Source organism: Bombyx mandarina, chromosome 05 (assembly GCF_030267445.1).
Source record: "Bombyx mandarina strain Sakado chromosome 05, ASM3026744v2".
NCBI lineage: Eukaryota > Metazoa > Arthropoda > Insecta > Lepidoptera > Bombycidae > Bombyx > Bombyx mandarina.
Window position 1 is genome coordinate 14,236,100 of NC_143212.1, and position 20,742 is coordinate 14,256,841.

The following is a 20,742-nucleotide window of genomic DNA, read 5'->3' on the forward strand; positions in this document are numbered from 1 at the left end:
ATATTTCGAAGTAAGCAATAATGTTAGTACTTTGAGTTTTCAGTAAACGCTCATGTAAGCAATTACTTAATTAAATTACGACATAAATTAACCAAGCGATAGGTTCATTAAGAGAGTGCCTCGTGTTGCGTTCGTAATTTACTAGCTACGGAGAGACAAAATGGCTAACTCGTTGATGTCATTATTCGATACTACTATCATTTTTTTACGTGACATCAACGTTAATATAGAACATTAAGACAGTTAGCCAATTATTTTTACTTAAGGTTTCAAATGATTACCAGAACTCATAATACCTATAAAGAGAGTTCTGCTATAATGTGTTGCTTCCCAGGATCCCTCTTGAGTGAGATTTTAAACATACACACAGGCATTGATAAAACTAATGAGTATACTATTTCATTTAAATATTCAGTCACAAGCATTTTAATCGTTATCAATATCTAAAGAAGATGATATTAGAACCTTTCTTTCCCTACCTAAGCTGATAGCCTTGAGAGGCTATATCAGCGTCGCCTTAACTAGTAGTTGAGCTCACGGGGCACAAACCTGATGACGTTGCTAACACGAACCCTAACAAGAGTCGTGCTTCGCAGAATCTACTACCGGATCGGAAACGCGACCCCCTGAGAAGATCCGGCGAGAAACTCAGTGGGCTGTGTCTGAGGGTTAATTTACCCAACGAGCCCTTCGTAGCAAGCGACGGGTTCGGCGAGAACGATGACCGGTGCTTGAGATACCTAGAAGCACCGTTAGTGGATCGGGAGGATCCGAAATGACGTGTTTGGGGCGACGTCGACTGCTTTCCATTCTGTCCGCAGGATCGGGAATATAGTTACCGGCGACCACGATGAGAGGGTTCTCGTGTCGTGCCGCTTTATCGAAGTGGTATTAGAACGAACTCGTGACTTCGACTAATATAATATTATATCCATGGCAATAGCCTAAGCTTCAGCAGCGCGACACGGTTGTTAAGTTGGTCGTAAGAACATTTGCCTTTCCTCAAAATAATTTATTGGTTCTTCATAATGACTATGTTTTCCATTGCTATTGATTCAGTGGCGAGTTCTGTATGGGCAAACCAATGTTATTTGTTATGGAAATTTTAAAATGTATGAAGTTTATAAAATTTATGTTGCACAAAGATGAATGCAGAGAATACATAGACTGGAGTATACTACTATTGTGTTGCAACAATGGCATATAAAAACACAGCTCACCAAATCTCGACATTAGAACAATAAAATTTTATGTGTACATACAACCTTAAATAAATTTATTCATAGTTTTCTTTTTCTCTAACCATCTCGTCTGTAGCTTTAATTTAAATTATTATTTTATGTTATCCTGAAATTGATAGCATTTTTACAATACATTAGAACATATTACAATAAGGAATGTACAATTTAAAAAGTTTATATTAATTATGGACATCTGACCCCCATGCTTCTAATGTCTACAATTATTTGACGTAGTAGTATTGCAGTTGAATGACCATAAATATGATAATTTTTCCATAGCAACAAAGACCTATGAAGCATCCAAATCTAAATATCGAACGTCCATTGCATTCGAAGTCAAACAGAGCATATTTTACTAAATCATAATTTACCTAACAAACAATCACGATCAACTTTCACGATAGAAGAATAGCTTCGCGTAAATAATATTGTATAATCCGACCAGATCTTTTTTATATTTACGTAAATACTGGCAGTCACTACACTAATACTGTGTCAATCGTTAGTAAAAAGAAATGAGATCGAAACGTTAATTAAGATAGGTCCCCAGAATATTAATTCGATCAATCAATACAAGTGACTAAGGAAAAAACATTCAAAGCTGGAAATCGTGAGAGACAAGTAAGTAATCACATTGAGGGACCGGACCAAAACCACAGGATCGATCAAATAACATTCGGGACAGTTCGGGTCTGATTCGGGGTCTTACCCGATGAACCGTGAAAAGGGAAATATTCGTGTGACGGCGATTGTGGTCAAATTGGGTAAATAAAATTAATCAATGACCCTCCGAAAATCAAAATTGACTTATGGGGGTTTTGTTTCAGACGAAATAAACCTATCTAACACATTTATACGATTCATTTTGCCTTCGTCAGTTTAGATTAATATGAATTTTTATGGGGGCAACGAAGAATGGAAGTACAAAAGCGGTATAGTAAATTCCTAATTCTTTAAAATTTATACCTAAATATGGCCTTCCGGTGAACTACTTCACGTTATTATAGCTCAATCTTAGATAATTAACATGTTCAATATGAGGATTTAAAAATATCATGTCGCACGCTGATATTTCATGGTAATTTTATTTACTTTGTGACATCTATTCAGTATTCAGTAAATACTTCATATCCACTAGACCGTGAATTCGCTCTTCGCACTATATACGAATTGAATTACGATTTTATATTAAATTTTGTATACGGTCTCTCCATTAAACCTGTTTGCCTTTGTAATAAAACAATTAATGGAACCTACAGCGTGTAATGAAGACACCGTTTGTTACGCCAAAATTTCTGGGTCACATAAGTGATGGTTATGAACAAAAGACTAATTAAAGCAATTTAGTCATAATATGTTGATGACTTGATGAACTCATTTTCTCAATTTTCATTGTAACGTATAAATAAAGTATTAAAGATTTTCGAGTGTTGGTAATATATTTGAAACTGGTGAAAACCGGTCACGCTCCGCTGCGACTATCGCTAATTATATTAACAATTTACCGTAGATTCCAAACTATCTCTTTCACACTATCGTTGCCCTGATAATTGAAAATTAATCAACTAAAACAATTGACCCGTACTCTAATGATGCTCCGTCACACATATGGCAATCGATTTTTTTAAGTTATACTTCTTTAGGCGCGTTATGAAAAATTTATGAGAGTGAAATTTTACGATGCGCGCGCACCGTGACACATAATTGACAGAATGAAGTTGCCCACTAAATCGCTCATTACAATACGACCGACGTAACTTGGCGAGTCTGAATATAGCCGCAGGTGAACTTTCGCGCATGTACACTCGTAAAAAAAAGTTATTATCATTCTTTTTATAGGAATATAAATGACAAAATTATTATTTAACTAATTCATACTAAATATTATTAAATTATTAACGTTAAATATTTATTATTTAATATTTAAAAAAAAAGAAATAAATTTAATAAAAATAAAGTATAACTTCCACGTACATAAGTACACGCACTCTTTTTATTTATTTATTCTAGTATCAGTATAGGTAAAAGTATATCACGTCGAAATTTCAGGAATGAGAATCATTTTAGTTAATACTTTTTATGGGGATTATTTTTTCAATAATTAGTTTGTTTGTAGAGACACAGTTTGAGTAGCGCATGCGGTTGTCCATCGCTTATTGTAGTCAATCGTACATAACCCGCACGACACGTCAGACACTTGTGAGTACGGAATAAAATCGGAACTAACTTGTTTTATTTATAAAGAGCAGGCTAGATAACTTGCAAACCGTACATCGTTCATCAAGTTATTTATAATCGTCCTAATTCAAAAAGTCAATCTATTGAATTATTTTATTCGGGTCTACTTTATTACTCTACTAAATAAGACCAGACAGGGACACGGTGGAGGTCACACTCGAGGTGTACACCGCATGGGATGGGAAGGCACTGAGCCCTCGTCGCACAAATCAGCATCGACCTGTCGCTGTGTAGCGACTATTCGTTGCCGGCGATATTTGATTTTTTCAAGTGTTTTCATCTTTCAGAAGTTGGCGTGGTTTCAAAGAGAATAACCTTTACTTCGCAACAATCTCTCACCGTTAATCCGGAGACTAGGATAGGGATTTCGTTCGAATCTTGACACCCTAAGTGTTACCTGCTTCGGATAAGTTCTGCCTCATCCGAGGTTCGAACACGATTTGTTGAGTGATAGGGCGTTTTATTGTTTCAACTGAGATATACATGTCCCTCTTAGAGTCCCTAACGCCTTCCGGCGGAATTCTAATCATTTCCTCCTGACCAAAAAAATGTATTTTACCAATCGCTTGTAGTGTATTGCAATTTATCTAATTTTAAAATATATATTTTTGGTACTTTAGAATAAATCCCGCCTTAATAGTGAAAAAACAAAAATTTTAAAGTAATCGATAAAGAATAAAGGAGAGTTTGTCTTATAAGAACAATCGGCGATATATTCAATACAAATAAACTAATCAAAACATCAGACACAAGAATTCACATTTCTATCATATTACAAGATAGAACAATCATATTACGCATATCTTATGCGTAGATTAGAACTGTATGATTGAATTTTTGTTTCTGAACGAGAGCCTACAAAAATTCGTTGAAAGACTAAAGTACTGTGTTCAGAATAATCAAGGCATCCTCGATGATACTTAAACAATTTAACTTTAAAAGTGTTTTAACAAAGTTCGTAATATGAAATCGTGAGAACGACCATAGTTTAGAAATTAAATAAACTTCACGTAGCTAAAGTTTTTACGAAATCAAACATAGCAACTAAATAATATTTTGAGCAGTGTGTCATTTTCTTGCAATTTCTGTATGTTTATCAGGATAGAATGATAAAAAAAATTAAACACACTGAATTTATTTCGTAATAGCTGTAGTCAACAGTTGATGTTCGAATGATCTTTCGTAGATGGATAGATAACGTTTTAAAAACTATCATAACTTGACGTCAAAATAAATTATAATACATAAAGAAAGGTTTCGTATTCCAATCTGAGAAGAACACTTTCAATATGCACGTAAAACATATTCTTGCTCCCAGAGCCAACACGTAGAACTCGTCCGACATGTCCCTTCAGCACTCACTGTACACGTGATAGAATTTTTAATAACATTTCGGGAAAGAAATGTTTGAAAACGGTCGGGCCGCGCCCTGATATGTAAGGCCTATTATTTTTATGTGTAGGTATTCACAGACGAATTCCGCGTTGAAAGGACAGCATGTCATAAGTTAATCGCGGAAAAACTAATTGTGTTATTCGTGATATGTGGCATGGTGGTGGTGTTAGAACATGATGCGAGCATGCATTGTGATCGTTAGCACCGTCTTGCAATTCTAGTGCCACAAAAGTCACACAAGCGAACGGACCACCTAAATACAAGTCATTAGCGTCGCTTATGGACTCAAACAACGTCAGGGGCACAGCACCGCCTACCGCCTAAAATCCTTTGAAAGCTCGTTCGAAGGAGGACAAGTCGTAGCGCTGGGCCACACTCATATCATACCGAACCCAAATATTGGACGCGGCAAAAATGATGACATGAACGCGCTGTCGATGAAAACGCAGCGGTGAAAAGCAGTTGCACGTCTTCTGCTATGAATCAACCTTTTGCTTAATCTTTCAGCACTATCCTTATTTAAAATTGAACAAATAATCACTATAGATTCTAATAAAAATCGATACCGTAGTTGGCTGATACTAGTCAAATGTGATTGTTAAAAATGAAATTTCGGAAAAGACTAATGTAAGTTTGAAAACCTCATTTTTCCAAGTGAGCGGTGATATTTACGTTTTAACATCTATGGACCATTAGCCGAGAAGATATTACGAAACATTTTTCCATTTCCTGCTTTTTGGGCATGGGTGGACAAATGAATTAGCATTCACATATAACGGTTACCGTATTGCCATCAATATGGATACTGTTGCTCACATATTGTACATCTATACTAATATTATAAAGAGGAAAGATTTGTTTGTTTGTTTGTTTCGAATAGGCTCCGAAACTACTGGACCGATTTGAAAAATTATTTTTCCATTAGAAGCCGACATTGTCCCTGATGAACATAGGCTACTCTTTTTTATTTATTTTTTTTGGTTTCATGTGTGTTTTAATGTTTCCGAAGCGAAGCGAGGGCGGGTCGCTAGTTTAAAATACAACAGCAGTTCATTCCCTTAAATTACCTATAAACAAATGGCCGTTAAGAAGATTCCTTTACTATTCAGAAAAAAATACTGAAATTTTAAATTAAATACAAATCATGTTCGGTACAAACTAATAAAAAAAAACAAACGAAAAAAAAAAAACTACAGACAAAAACATTCAGCAGAATAGAGGGCATTTATTCAGTTAGAAATAAATAAAATTTACGACTGCGAAAGTTGAGGGATCGACTGAATGTACTAACTCGTGAGTTAGGAGCTCATTCAATATTCAATGCGAAGACTGAATAATGCAAAAAGCATTACACGGCTGCTTTCTCTTCGTGAATTCGTGAAAAGTTCTCTAACAAGAAAACTATTGGATCGGGAGGATACATCACACTTCCGTAATTTATAGTGTAGCGTATAGGTTATACGCAACGAGCATCCAGAGGTTCTTACGCCAAAATAATTCAGTAAGTGAAATGATTTTTTTCACCATCATGATATTTCAACGTTTTCAATTAAAATTCCCACAAAAATACATTATATTTAAAAATTATTTGTTTCACCTTCGCATATATATTTTTCTAATTTATTTATGTTTAACTAGCTGACCCGGCAGACTTCGTAGTGCCTCAATCGATAAATAAAAGACCTAAACTTTTATATAGAATAAACTTAGAACAAACAAAAGGAATCCGTCCGACGGGGGACACGTCAAAGGGAAAACAAAATTGTTATTTTTATTTAATTCCGAGAATTTTCATATTTTTATACCTTTTAAACCTTCTCTGGACTTCCACAAATAATTCAAGACCAAAATTAGCCAAATCGGTCAAGCCGTTTTCATGTTATGTCGTGACAACGGAAAACGGGTTTCATTTTTATATATATAGATATTAATGTATTATATATTTTTTACTACAATGAACAGTAACAGTAAAGTTTTACACGGGAATAAATTCTTTGTTTTTGAGAGGTATCTATCTGTAAGATTACCATTCTTAAAAACTATTTATCCACGTAGCGTATACACGTCTTACAAAGTTTCGGTTTTCTATTCGCAAAACGAACAATAATAATAGAAAACTTTCGTCGATTTCGAAGTTAAATTTGTTTTTCGTTAAACTTGGTTCTGAATATTATTATCTGGTATTTCAAAACGAATTCGTTTAGAAGACTTCATGAGTTCAACCGCAACAAAATGATTAAAGACTGTGTGACAAAAATCATTCCACTAGTAAATTGAAAAATATACAATCACTTACCTGTTTGTCCATAAGCAAAGATACAGGCATTGTATCCATCGAATGCATTGTCCAAAATGTCTCTTCCAAGACATTCGAAAACTGTTTTCTGTGAAGCAAAGTGCGGTAACGCCGGGTCCAACGAGTAGAAACAGTGATCAAACGCGAAGGTTTTTGGTTGTTTTCTGAAACAAAAAAAATTAGCATTAGAGGGTTGTTTGTATCTTTAATCTGATAATTTTGGGATGCGTTAAGCAGCCGCTTGGCTATGTCCCAAGCATTTCGAACCTTCATGAGCCAGTATTTACCATTAGGTGGGCCGTACGCTCGTCTCTACTGTGAAAACAAAAGAAAATAGTTTTTGTTAAAGTGAAGAATTTTTTCATAGTACAATTAATGTTAAATAGGAGAAGAGCTAAGTAGTTTCAAGGAATGCGTGTATTTTTATAATAAAGTATCGCGTAGCCATAGCGAAGCGTGGACTCATTTCACTAGTAACTGATAAAATTTCATTTTAATTTGCACGGGTTTCATTTTTAATATTAACAAACAAATTTAGTATAGATTTTTTTTTTATTGCTTAGATGAGTGGACGAGCTCACAGCCCACCTGGTGTTAAGTGGTTACTGGAGCCCATGGACATCTACAACGTAAATGCGCCACCCACCTTGAGATATAAGTTCTAAGATCTCAGTATAGTTACAACGGCTGCCCCACCCTTCATACCGAAACGCATTACTTGCTTCACGGCAGAAATAGGTAGGGCGGTGGTACCTACCCGCGCGGACTCACAAGAGGTCCTACCACCTACCTAGATGTAGCGAGAAATTATTTTCCTTCGGGAAAACTCGGATCTTTATCGGAATACGATGACACCCGAACTGTCAATCAATGATTAAATGAGTGTCATTTTTTTATTATAGAACTTTATTGTTTAGTGTCAAATGTCAAAATTAATAATGTCATTGTACTGAAGCTATTTGAGAGAGCACGATAATTACGAACTTTTCCGAAAAATTACGAAGGAAAATCTTTTCTCACTATATCTATAATATAAACATTCTTCGGATATGACGTTGTTAAATGTTTCTGATTATATTTGAAATAATTTGTGCAAGTTTATCCACGGAGCTACGATAAAGCTCAAGGATTTTAGAGGCAATTTCGATTCCGTTACACGTTCGTTAGTTTAAACTCGTCGTATAACTTTTAATTAATCTGGCAAGGGGACAGCATCGTTTCTGAAGCTACTACACTAACATCACTACACACTAACATCAACACTCATTACCAGTGTCGGGGTGTAATCGTGGATAAAATAAGTTGCATAGTAGCTTTTGTTTTAAAGACGTCGGTATTTTATAATGCGTACTACCCGAAAACATGCCTATAACAACAACGGCCGTCTGGTGTAGTGGTAAGTGACATGGTCACTACACAAGTGGGTCGCGGGTTCGAATCCCGCCAAGGGAAGATATTTGTATGGTAAATATAAATGTCTTTTCCAGGGTTATGGATGTATATTAAATATATGTATGTGTATAATAAAAATCTTACATTTATTTCCGTTATCTGGTACCTGTAACACAAGTTCTTTACGAACTTATCACGGGACCAGTTAACATGGCGTGATTGTTAGTAAATATTTATATTTATTTATTATAACATTACTGACGAGGCTTTCCGAGTCCAGCGACTCCATCCAACCATACCCTCTGTACTCAAGGCAAGACGCCATTACATGAAGAAAACTCGACAAATTAAAAACAAAACTTCACTACCTATAACTATGTACGGATCTCAGACATTTGGCACGTGCCTCTTCTATACGTGACTTCATTGAAATAATGTCGAGAAACAAACAAATAGAAATAATAACTTTAGTTCAAAACATAATACTAAATTTTCAAGAATATACCATATATTCTTAGAAATTAACAATATCATACACATTTTATACAATTTAAAAACTGAGTTACTTGTCTTGCAGAGAGACGTGTATGAATTTTCTTGCAGATTGCCATTAATAAACATTTAAAAAAATGTTTCAGAACCATTATGAAATTCACTTCACTGCATCTGTGAAATCGCCGACACCACATAGTTCCTTCTTTTTTTTTATTACTCTTGTAAGCAGACGAGCATGCGGCCCGCCTGATGGTCAGTGGTTACCGTCGCCCATGGACTTCAGCAATGTCAGGGGCGGAGCCAAGCCACTGCCTACCGTTTAATACTACCGTTTACGTATATGGGCACATACAGGCCAAGTTACTAAAAGCGTGTTAAAAAGTATGATCATAAAGGCATCAAGTTTCGCGTCCCCTACAAGTTAAACTTATCGTCCATGGTTACATTAAATAGGTCGTTGACTTTTATCTTTACTATAAACCACCCTTCTCTTGTATTCCTCAGGACCGAGTCCCTGCTTTTGGCATGTTTTCAAGTAGCAATGAACCGAGCTCGCTGACGTCATCGACTACAATTGATTCGTAAGGCTTCACTTTTTTTTCGCGAAAGAAAAAAAAACAGAACATGATTACCACTAAACGGAAAAGATTATCACATAGCGCCTTAACTTGATAACGGCACTATCTCATTATTTTTCCAAATTAGCACTTTTTTTATTTAAAACTGTATGTTTTAGCGTTCAAACGAATTCGCGTATTTCAATGCAACGACCATATGGTAGAAAGTGTAGGAATGGTCATAGCTATGGAATTAGTCCCATAGAATTGAGATTTCAACGTCTTGTGGGCATAATTTACGTTGTGATGCCTTTGAGCTCTGATAAAATCGCCCTCAGCCATAATACGGACTGCCATTCTTCGCCAAAAACACAATTTGTTGATCACCTTTTAGATTCGTTTGTTATATTTTGTTTAACCAAATATATCACTGTATTTCACAATATGTAAATGACAAAAAGAAAGACATTAGTTTTTTAACTCAAAATTTCATCAAACTTCACTGAAGTTCAAGTGGAAGTTTTAAATTTTATTATTTCGGTCGAAACACTGATATCATTGAATCTGAAGTTATAAATTATTTCTATTAGTTCCAAATAGTTTTATATCTTGCTATTTTACATCGACTGTTTTAAGATTGCAAATAGAAAGTCCACATGACAGGAGAAATAAATTTACCAAGGTGACGAGTAACTTAATAAACTCTTTAAAATAATTAATAAGTGCAATAATGTTGCATACCTTGCTTTCTGTGATAGTATAAACTATTTTATTGAAGCCAGGATCTTATCCTAACCTTAAATATGATTCTCCCATATGGATCCGTTAAATGGATCTACGTGTAAATTTACTGCTAATTATAAAAGCAAAATTTTTACCAGTTGATATAATTTAGTACGAGTATATAATATTTGTGTTTGCGTGTGTTCAGTAAGTTTGTTGACTTCCTTGTGTTCTGAAATAAATTTATATGTGATATTAACTAGTCAGGTCATAAGTATTGTTGTCACACAGTAAAAACTTTTCTTTTAGAATGCTGGCCACAAAAAAGTTTATTGAATTCGAATTTCGAATTGTTCATGAAAATAAAAATGTATACATACTTTTAGAATTTTACTCATTTTTAAATATGGAGTGGACGCTTAAAGAAGACCGTGTTGCAGTTATTGTGTTGCATCGTTGCGGTTACGCGCCAATTCAAATTTTTAACATACTGAAAAATTTGAATATAACCAAAAGATTCGTTTATCGTACCATCAAACGATACAATGAAGACTCTAGTGTAGATGACAGGTCAAAAAGTGGTCGCCCTCGGTCTGTTAGTATTCCAGGAGTGATAAAAGCTGTGAAGGCGCGAATTCAAAGAAATCCCAAACGTAAGCAGAAACTGTTAGCCCTTCAGATGGGGTTAAGCAGAACCACGGTGAAAAGGGTGTTAAATGAAGACTTAGGGCTTCGGGCATATCGAAGATAAACAGGACATCGTTTGAATGCTCGTCTAATGGACCTGAGACTGAAGAGATGCCGCGCTTTGTTGAAGCGGTATGCGGGAAAAAAATATCGGGAAATTCTTTTTTCGGATGAAAAAATTTTTACCGTAGAAGAGAGCTACAACAAACAAAACGATAAGGTGTACGCACACAGTAGTGAAGAAGCGAGCAACCGTATTCCGCGTGTCCAACGAGGTCATTTTCCATCCTCGCTCATGGTATGGTTGGGAGTTTCTTATTGGGGCTTAACAGAGGTACATTTTTGTGAGAAAGGTGTAAAAACGAATGCAGTTGTGTATCAAAATACAGTCCTGACGAACCTTGTGGAACCTGTTTCTCATACCATGTTCAATAACAGGCACTGGGTATACCAACAAGATTCGGCGCCAGCTCATAGAGCGAAGAGCACACAAGACTGGCTGGCGGCGCGTGAAATCGACTTCATCCGGCACGAAGACTGGCCCTCGTCCAGTCCAGATTTGAATCCGTTAGATTACAAGATATGGCAACACTTGGAGGAAAAGGCGTGCTCAAAGCCTCATCCCAATTTGGAGTCACTCAAGACATCCTTGATTAAGGCAGCCGCCGATATTGACACGGACCTCGTTCTTGCTGCGATAGACGACTGGCCGCGCAGATTGAAGGCCTGTATTCAAAATCACAGAGGTCATTTTGAATAAACTTTAGTGTCATAAGAATCTATGTTTTGTTAAGTTCATTTTGGTATATGAATGGTTACATAATGAATAAACTTGTTTCATTTATTTTACATTAAACATGTGACAGAATTTATGACCTGACTAAGTATATTACTTAATCAAATCCTCAGTGTCTTTTTAAATAAAACATGAAATTTATAGAAGAAAATTAATTATTTTATATCATTGCCTTTTTTATGTTTGAGAGATGGTGGCCCGGAGACCTCTCCAGTTTCACCAGGGCAGGTGGCCGAGCAAAGCCTCAGCCAGGAGGAGTGAAAGTTGCTAACAGCTGCCTGGGCGCCTCCAAAGGAGACCTAACAACTCAAGGGCAGCTGCTTCGTGAATGAATCTACCACCGGATCGGAATCGCTCATATATATCGTTGTCTAATATCAACTAAATGATATTCATTCATTTAAGGGGTATTTCCCCATAATACGTAAATACTACACGCTTGCGTGTTATTTTCGTTATCAACTTATGGACACCATTAAAGCCACTAAGGTCGAAGCCGTGCCTTCACCGTCTGCCGATCCCATAAAATACTAGTCGAATACACGAAACTGTATCACAATTCCAATAAGCCTAAACGTAATTACTGACGTTTTTTACATAATAACTGGTAGCACATTGCGAAAGCCTGCACAGATTGGTATTATGATATTATTGTTAGTAACAATATCAATGTATCATTCAACAACAAATAAGACTTCAGGACTTTTACAGGTCACAATCAACAATCACAATATGATGCCTGGTCACCAAGAATTTTAATTTTGTTTTAAATATACAATAGTCTGATCACAAAATGTTTAGCACTCTTATAGAATCAAAAATATACTAAAAGTTCCGCAAAAGAGTTATTAAGACAGTAGCTAAATAGCGGACGTAAAGCATGGAGAAAATGTAATCTTTTAGCGAAAGAATTCCGGAAGGGTATGCGATTTTATCCATAAAATAGATATTGGCCAACGTCCAAACAAAACACGGGGTCAAAGATAGACAATCTCGCAACCGTCAGAAACCGCACGTCAACGGTCCGAAACGAATTTCACAAAAGCAGAATTTCTAGTGGTTTTACGACATAAACTTCACAAAACCCGACGCTGTGCTGCGGTAATGTTGGCGATGTTGTTATAATATAGAGCGCAATATATAAAGCTGATGTATCCAATTAAGCTGTTGCACGTTTGCAGGTTACGAAATAGGTACTAAAGTTTAAGGTAGCGTAGGCACTCTGCTTGCTTTTAGATATACTGGTGATACTGGTGGTAGGACCTCTTGTGAGTCCGCACGGGTAGGTACCACCGCCCTGACTATTTCTGCCGTGAAGCAGTAATGCGTTTCGGTTTGAAGGGTGGGGCAGCCGTCGTAACTATACTGAGACCTTAGAACTTATATCTCAAGGTGGGTGGCACATTTACGTTGTAGATGTCTATGGGTTCCAGTAACTATTTAACACCAGGTGGGCTGTGAGCTCGTCCACCCATCTAAGCTATAAAAAAAGGGCACATGAGCTCACGACTTATCTATATACCTGGTCTGCCAGTCATTACCCATGAACAACGCACGTTACCTTCAAATATTAAAACAAAATCTCGCATACTACCTATTGAAAAACCACCGAGCACCTTTGAATAACGTCCCTCATACTCTTTAAAAAGGAAGGCACGATCATGTGAAAAAAATAGCCGTATTCAACAATCCATAATAAAATAAATCTTGCAACGACGTTATAGCCAAGAAAACCATCCCTTTACGAAGACACAAAACTGACTAAGATCTTTATATTATAACATTATTATTTAACGGGTTCTTACCACGTGTCCTCGAGAAATCATCAAAGCTATACATCGTGCTAGGAGCCCTTTAAACAACAGTATTCATAATTTAGATTTTAGAGGTCATGAAAATTTCAAACACTTCACTAAGATGTGATTAGTATCAGCGTAGACAAAATATCTATCTGTTCTAAGTCTTTGTAATATTTTATCTGAGTAAACAACATGTCCTTAAGGCAAAGAAACTGTTAATACGCCGGGGAATAATTACATTAACACGACAAAGGGAAAAATTGTATGTATCCGAAAAACGAATTCTTAGATATAACCTGTAAATGTACCGTCGTCTAGGGAAAAGCAATTTCACGCGTCACGCATTTATTTGTCGACGACACTAGAATGACACGGTTTATTATACCTACGTTAAAATACGTACCTACGTAATACAAATAAGTTTTATATCATATTTCATGCGGGCTAAAATTTTTGTCATCAAGATTTTTTGACCTTGTAATTATTTACTATTTACGTAACATCTAAAATCTCCAAAATGTACTACTTACTGTATAAAGTCGTCGTGGCCTAAGGGATAAGACGTACGGTGCATTTGTGTTCGCCCAAAACACGTCATCTCGGATCCTCCCGATCCACTAACGGTGCTTCTAGGTACTTCAAGCACCGGTCACCGTCCTCGTCGGACCCGTCGCTTGCGACGAAGGGCTCGACGAGTAAATTAACCCTCAGACACAGCCCACTGAGTTTCTCGCCGGATCTTCTCAGTGGGTCGCGATTCCGATCTGGTGGTAGATTCTGCGAAGCACGACTCTTGCTAAGGTTCGTGTTAGCATCGTCGTCAGGTTTGAGCCCCGTGAGCTCACCTACTAGTTACGGTTACGCTGGAATAGCCGCTCCAGGCTACCAACTTAGGTAGGAAAAAAAAAAAAGCATTTGTGTTTTCGTGCAAAAAAAAACTTACCTGATCATATATTATCCATCGGTCAGTAATTTTCTACTTTACATTTTTTTCTAAAATGATATATCATTTTAACGTTAATTCTGTTATTTTCTGAACAGCTCTATTTTCGGGATATTTTAATTTGCCATATTGGTTATTATTAGAATGGGTACGAAGAAGTTTTCATCTTGCTATCTATCGTTACCCAAAGGACTTTTTACAGTTTTTGTATTACATATTTGTAATGAAAATACTTTTACACGCTGCCTAAATCTATCAGAGAGCTCGTAGAATCTGTATAGTTAAATTACTATGGGGTAAATATTAACAATTAATAAAAACAATGGACGCCAAATCATCATCATCATCATAGTTGGTTACTTTTGGCAGAGCAGTCGTGGCCATGTGGAATCCTTGTTTATTATACATAGTCTTGACAGTTGTTCTCCATAATTCAACGCCAAATACCCCAACCCCACAATTGTACACGACAATATTCAAGTGGGAAATTATCGGCCTTTTAATTAAAGACGCCATTGATTTGATAACAGGATCCCCGGTATCATCACGGCGATTGTTACGTTTCTGCGGTGAACGCATTGCCGATATAACCTAGTTAAACCGGAAAAAGTGGTCAACATATTTAAAATTCATTTTTGATTGACGATCTCTTACACACTCTAATGACGTAAACCATCAGTCTCTTTATAAACATATAGCTACTGGTGCTAGGGCATATTAGGAATGTGCACGGGTAGGGACCCTACCTTTTTTTTTGGTCAGGAAGAAATCGCCGAACCCCCACCCTCCGCTGGGGAGGGCTATGTCGGAGTCGAACCGACTAAAACCTCCTGTCGCTCAACAACCCACGTCCGAGCCTCGCATGAGACAGAACTCATGAAAAGGCAAAGGGGGGAGAGTGAAGCGTTTAGTACGGAGCACATCTCTCCCATCACCCTCCCCCAGGTACTCTACCTACAATGTTTTGTACGACGAAACATTTGTGCGTTACAGTTCAAAGGGTGCGATAGCCATCACACAATACAGTTGAGTCCAACCTCATATTTCGAGGAGAGTGTTTCACGCCGTTATGTCCTATAGGCTCCAGGACCGTGAACCATGAGGTATTGATATTCATTGATATTTTAAATTAAATAGAAATAACTCATGATACCAACCAAAATAAATTAGAAACAATTTTTTGTTCGTCATGTTTTGTTTAAGCTCCCTTTTAAGTTTATAAGTGGACCTCCAGTTTTAAGCTTATCTTATTACTACAAACATCGTCGAAGAACACGTAACATATATATTAATTTTAGGTTATATCCGAATCTAGGGAAAGACGGCAGTAAACGAAACAAATTACTTTTAATTTTAAATACAAACTGAACGTGTGCCTAGAGACGATCTCATTTCGAGTAATTCAATTTTGCTCCGGATCATGGATTTTTCAAGAAACCATTTTTTTATCCCTTCCAAGATTCTTTCGATCGAGCGATCAGTCGTCGCTCCTCTCAAAGTAAGCATTGAAATCCAAATAAAAATGCTTGCTTCAATAACTCAACGAAAAGTCAACATTTTTCAAGAGCCAAGAAAAACTTCCTATAAAAATTTTCATCTTCTTCTCTGTATTCAAAAGATTTGAATACACCTTGCTTTATGAAGCCGAAGGAAGGATGAACCTTAACCCTTTCTCCCTGTACTAGTATTAAGCTGTCATTTGGGGAGATGCTCCTATCGTATTTATACCCTGCGATATTACGCCCCTTCAAGTTGATCGTATCTCTAGCCTCTTGAACGTTAAAGTATTTTCTGTTTTGACTAACAAACTTTACGTTTTTATTTAAAAAAAATGTATATTTCAAGATAAACCACTATTTCAGGTATTACTCAAATCCACCTTCAAATCACTATACCTACTAATCCACATTATTTTCATTTCACTGAACAAAAACCATTATTTAATTACAGACTTTGAAATATGTGAATAGTTTTAACAGATTTTTGGAACGAAGTTCCTTATGGGACGATGCAGAGGGGTACCCTAACCGGGAAAAAACGTCCGTAACGTAAGATTTTTATTAGTAATGCACACAGTGTACGACTTAACTTTGTACTAACATACAATTTTTTTTAATTTTTTATTATGTTTTTTTATAAATCATTGGGAATTAAATAAAGTTGATAACTTTGTAAAGTAGTTTTTTTTATTTTATATCTCTATATATATATATATATATAAATGAATTGCCGTTCGTTAGTCTCGCTAAAACTCGAGAACGGCTGAACCGATTTGGCTAATTTTGGTCTTGAATTATTTGTGGAAGTTCAGAGAAGGTTTAAAAGGTAAATAAATATGAAAATGCTCGGAATTAAATAAAAATAACAATTTTGTTTTTCCTTTGATGTGTCCCCCGTCGGACGGATTCCTTTTGTTTGTTTTAAGTTTATTTTATACAAGAGCTTAGGTCTTTTATGTATCGATTGAAGCAGTACGAAGTTTGCCGGGTCAGCTAGTTTATCAATAAAAAAATCATAATAAAAAATATATACCTGAATAATTATTTTCTTTATATCTCGAATAGAACTTAAAATTAATATTTTTATAATAAGGAACTTCGTTCCTATCCGGTGTCCCACGACACCACACATCTATTTTTCTTAATATTTATTCTCTTACGTTATCTACGGGCCTTTTAAGAAGCGCGCCTAGGATCAACCCGATGTTAAGCGATTTCTCAGTTTATGCTCATCCTAACGTCCATGCCCCTCACATTAGAACGTTAAGTCGAAATCTCAACTACATTGAAATAACGCCTATATCCTATCCTTCAAACCCACGCATGACTACTTCCCGGCACAAAATTCACGGCTCACAATATTCGTTCTGTGTATATAATTGCTTATTTACATTTCCTTCTAGCTCAAGATCCATTTTCGCATATATATTTTTATTGCTTAGATGTGTGGACGAGCTCACAGCCCACCTGGTGTTAAGTGGTTACTGGAACCCATAGACATCTACAACGGAAATACCGCCACCCACCTTGAGATATAAGTTCTAAAGTCTCAGTATAGTTACAACGGCTGCCCCGCCCTTCAAACCGAAATGCATTACCGCTTCACGGCAGAAATAGGCAGGGCGGTGGTACCTACCCGTGCGGACTCACAAGAGGTCCTACCACAAGTAATTACGCAAATTATAATTTTACGGGTTTAATTTCTATTACACGATGTTATTCCTTCACCGTGGAAATCAATCGTGGAGATTTCTTAAGTACGTATTATATAGTAATAAATGCATCCTTATCTTACGTCTCATAAAACCAAAACCGAATGAAGTGCAAACACTGTAAAGCAACATAAAGCACGACACAAAACAACGATTAAATAAACTTCAGCTTTCTAATGATTATACGTCCGATTCGGGGACGAAGACGTGGGCAGATGTTATCCGCTCTGTTGTGACAAAACGACAAATCTAACCATTCCAACTTGAATGTTGACAGATCACGTTCGTGGCGCCTTGTCGACGTATAGCTTGAATTTCGTATGCTGTCAGCACATTTAAGGTTTCTAACAAAATACATTGCTTTACATAATTCGAGGATTCTTTGAAGTAATAACAGACTGAACTATCATTAAACGTAAAACTAGTAGGGACGTAACAATCCGTAATATTATATTATTATGCTTTACTTTCATTTTGTTTGGACTATGGCAAGGTAATTTACATTTCTTCGCCTCTGGAGTACTTTCGCTGCTCAACCCAGTTTAGAGGTGTTCTACTTAGAAGCCGAACGTTATTGTTATGATAATCAGATGTATACGAGTTGTTAAAAGTGTTTGCCAGCCACATAACCGAATAATACAAAACATATCCGAACCAAGTACATTGGGATATGTACACGATATACTTTTAGATAACGATTATCAAGTGTTGAAAGATAAAACTAATAATCCAACATCCAGTCTCTTCTAATTTATAAGCAGTTAAATATACAGGTAATTTTAAGTTGCTACCAATTGACATTAGACTGATTTACATTAATTTAATTTTAATTTTATTAATTTAATATTGAAAATAAAAAGGAAATTAGTTATCTTTTGTCCTCTTCTCTCTTTTAAAGTAATAACGGGTGATTTTCTGTTTGGTTTGTATGAGTATTGCCATTTCATTATGAAAAGATTTACAAATGAACAACGCTTACAAATCATTGAATTTTCCTGAATCATCTTCATCCCGGAAAATCATCCCATCATCGGGAATCATCCCGAAAAAAGCGCTGTTTGAAGCGGTTTATGTTATGAAGGAATCATTGACCCCTACTTCATCAAAGATGATGATGAGAACAACGTTATTGTCGATGGTGATCCCCATCGTTCAATAATTTCCAACGTTTTGGTATTAACAACACGCCAAATATCATACAGCACAAGAAACGATGGACCTATTGCGCAACGAATTTGGTGAGCAATTCATCTCTAATTTTGGACCAAACAATTGCTTGAAATCTGTCCGAAATATCAGCATCGATTGAAGCACAAGAAGACAACATCACAAGTGCTACCGGTGATATACAGGCCGATACGCTTGAAAAGATACCTAAAAATTGGATTCCTCGTATGAATTGTCTAAAATTTTTTTTATTTATTGCTTTGATGGGTGGACGAGCTCACAGCCCACCTGGTGTTAAGTGGTTACTGGAGCCCATAGACATCCGCAACGCAAATGCGCCACCCACCCTGAAGTAGTCCATGTAGTCGTGGCACAAAACATTTACACGAAATCTTTTAAAAATAAACGTTAAGGATTGATTTTTACTCTGCAAAAATTTTTTTTTATATTTTTATCAATTTTCTTGCTGTTGTTCCAAAAAAATGCTTAAAGCATCACCCTGTCAAAAAAAAATGTTTAAAGCATCACCCTGTCTAAAGGTCACAGGAAGCCCGTTAAAAGGGTTTACTATGAAAATAATAAGTTTATTTATTTAAAAAAATGTGTAATAGTATTTACAACAGCGCCAAAAAAATGTTTTAGGCATTATCATAGGAATAAGAGGTTTAAAAAGGTTTAAGAAGTTTGGATAACGACGATCACAACTCTTTTCTAACTGATATTTGTTACAAATGAGTCGACTATTATCAAAGCCGGCAATCTGACTTTTGGACAATGATTGGTAAATCAGAAAAACGAATTATTGACTTTGTATTCCATTGGCAGTCACAAAACTCTTCGGAACGACATCTTAGATAAATAACAGGTTAACTATTAACCTTTATTTAATGCAGGTTTTGAACCGTATTCTTTGAAGGAGACGATTATATTCAAATAAATCTGTATTGACATATCAATAAAAAATTTTTGTCCAAATGTACAGATTGCCGCCTTTGATAATAGACGACTCGAATACGCCTTAAGTACAAGCGACATCGGTACGGCTACTTTTGGAAAAGACATCCTTTTAACCAATAATCTCTTTTAAGAATAGAGTCTAGGTGTCGATAATACATTAAAAAAAACCGAATTCAATGCGGCTTGTTTATGCCCCTAACATAGCTGATGTACATACGCGACAGTAACCACACGCAATCGGATTCGTCGTATGCTCGTCTGCATATAACGGTAAAGAAATAAAAACAGTTACATAATAAAACTACATATTAAACCTGTGCACATTGAACATATAAAATTACTTTACTGCGGCTGCTAGTACATACACAGAACATAGTTTTTTCTTTAGAAAAAAAACCTATTAAATGTCGACGAGCAATCGCAAAACCAAGCATACTCGAAGCTCGGCTTCCTCTCGCTCGTCATCAGAGGTTTGCTGTACGTCATACCCACGGACAAACGGACCAAGTCATCACCTCACCGGTCACAAGCAATATGTTATAAAAAAAGTAATAACAACCCGACGAACTCCAATATCGAACCAACGCAACGGTAGGCGTCGAATATTGAAAGCTTCCGAGCTTGTTCGAGGTGAACACGACACGCGGGTCGGGTTCACCCTTTTATTAGGAACTGTGGTAGACGGGTGAGCGGATGACGTCAAGGTCCGGCGCCGCAGCGACTCGGAGCGCTACAATAATACTCAAATATGGTAACGCTGCCGATTTGACGATTGTTTGTGAATAATTTTAATATTTTCATTACCTTCTTTATTATCTATCTATATATGTAAAAATGAATTGCTG

The 20,742-nt window shown here is 36.3% G+C and overlaps 1 protein-coding gene across 15 annotated transcripts in view; it reads right to left on the reverse strand.

Moving 5' to 3' along the window:
- The window catches only part of Khc-73 (Kinesin heavy chain 73), a 147,722-nt gene that overhangs the window by 68,360 nt on the left and 58,620 nt on the right, over window positions 1–20,742 (reverse strand). For all 15 annotated transcript variants that reach the window (XM_089727450.1, XM_089727448.1, XM_089727446.1 and 12 more), the window contains exon 3: window positions 7,171–7,334. In XM_089727450.1, the coding sequence (XP_089583576.1) occupies window positions 7,171–7,334 (164 nt within the window). The remainder of the gene's footprint in view (window positions 1–7,170; window positions 7,335–20,742) is intronic.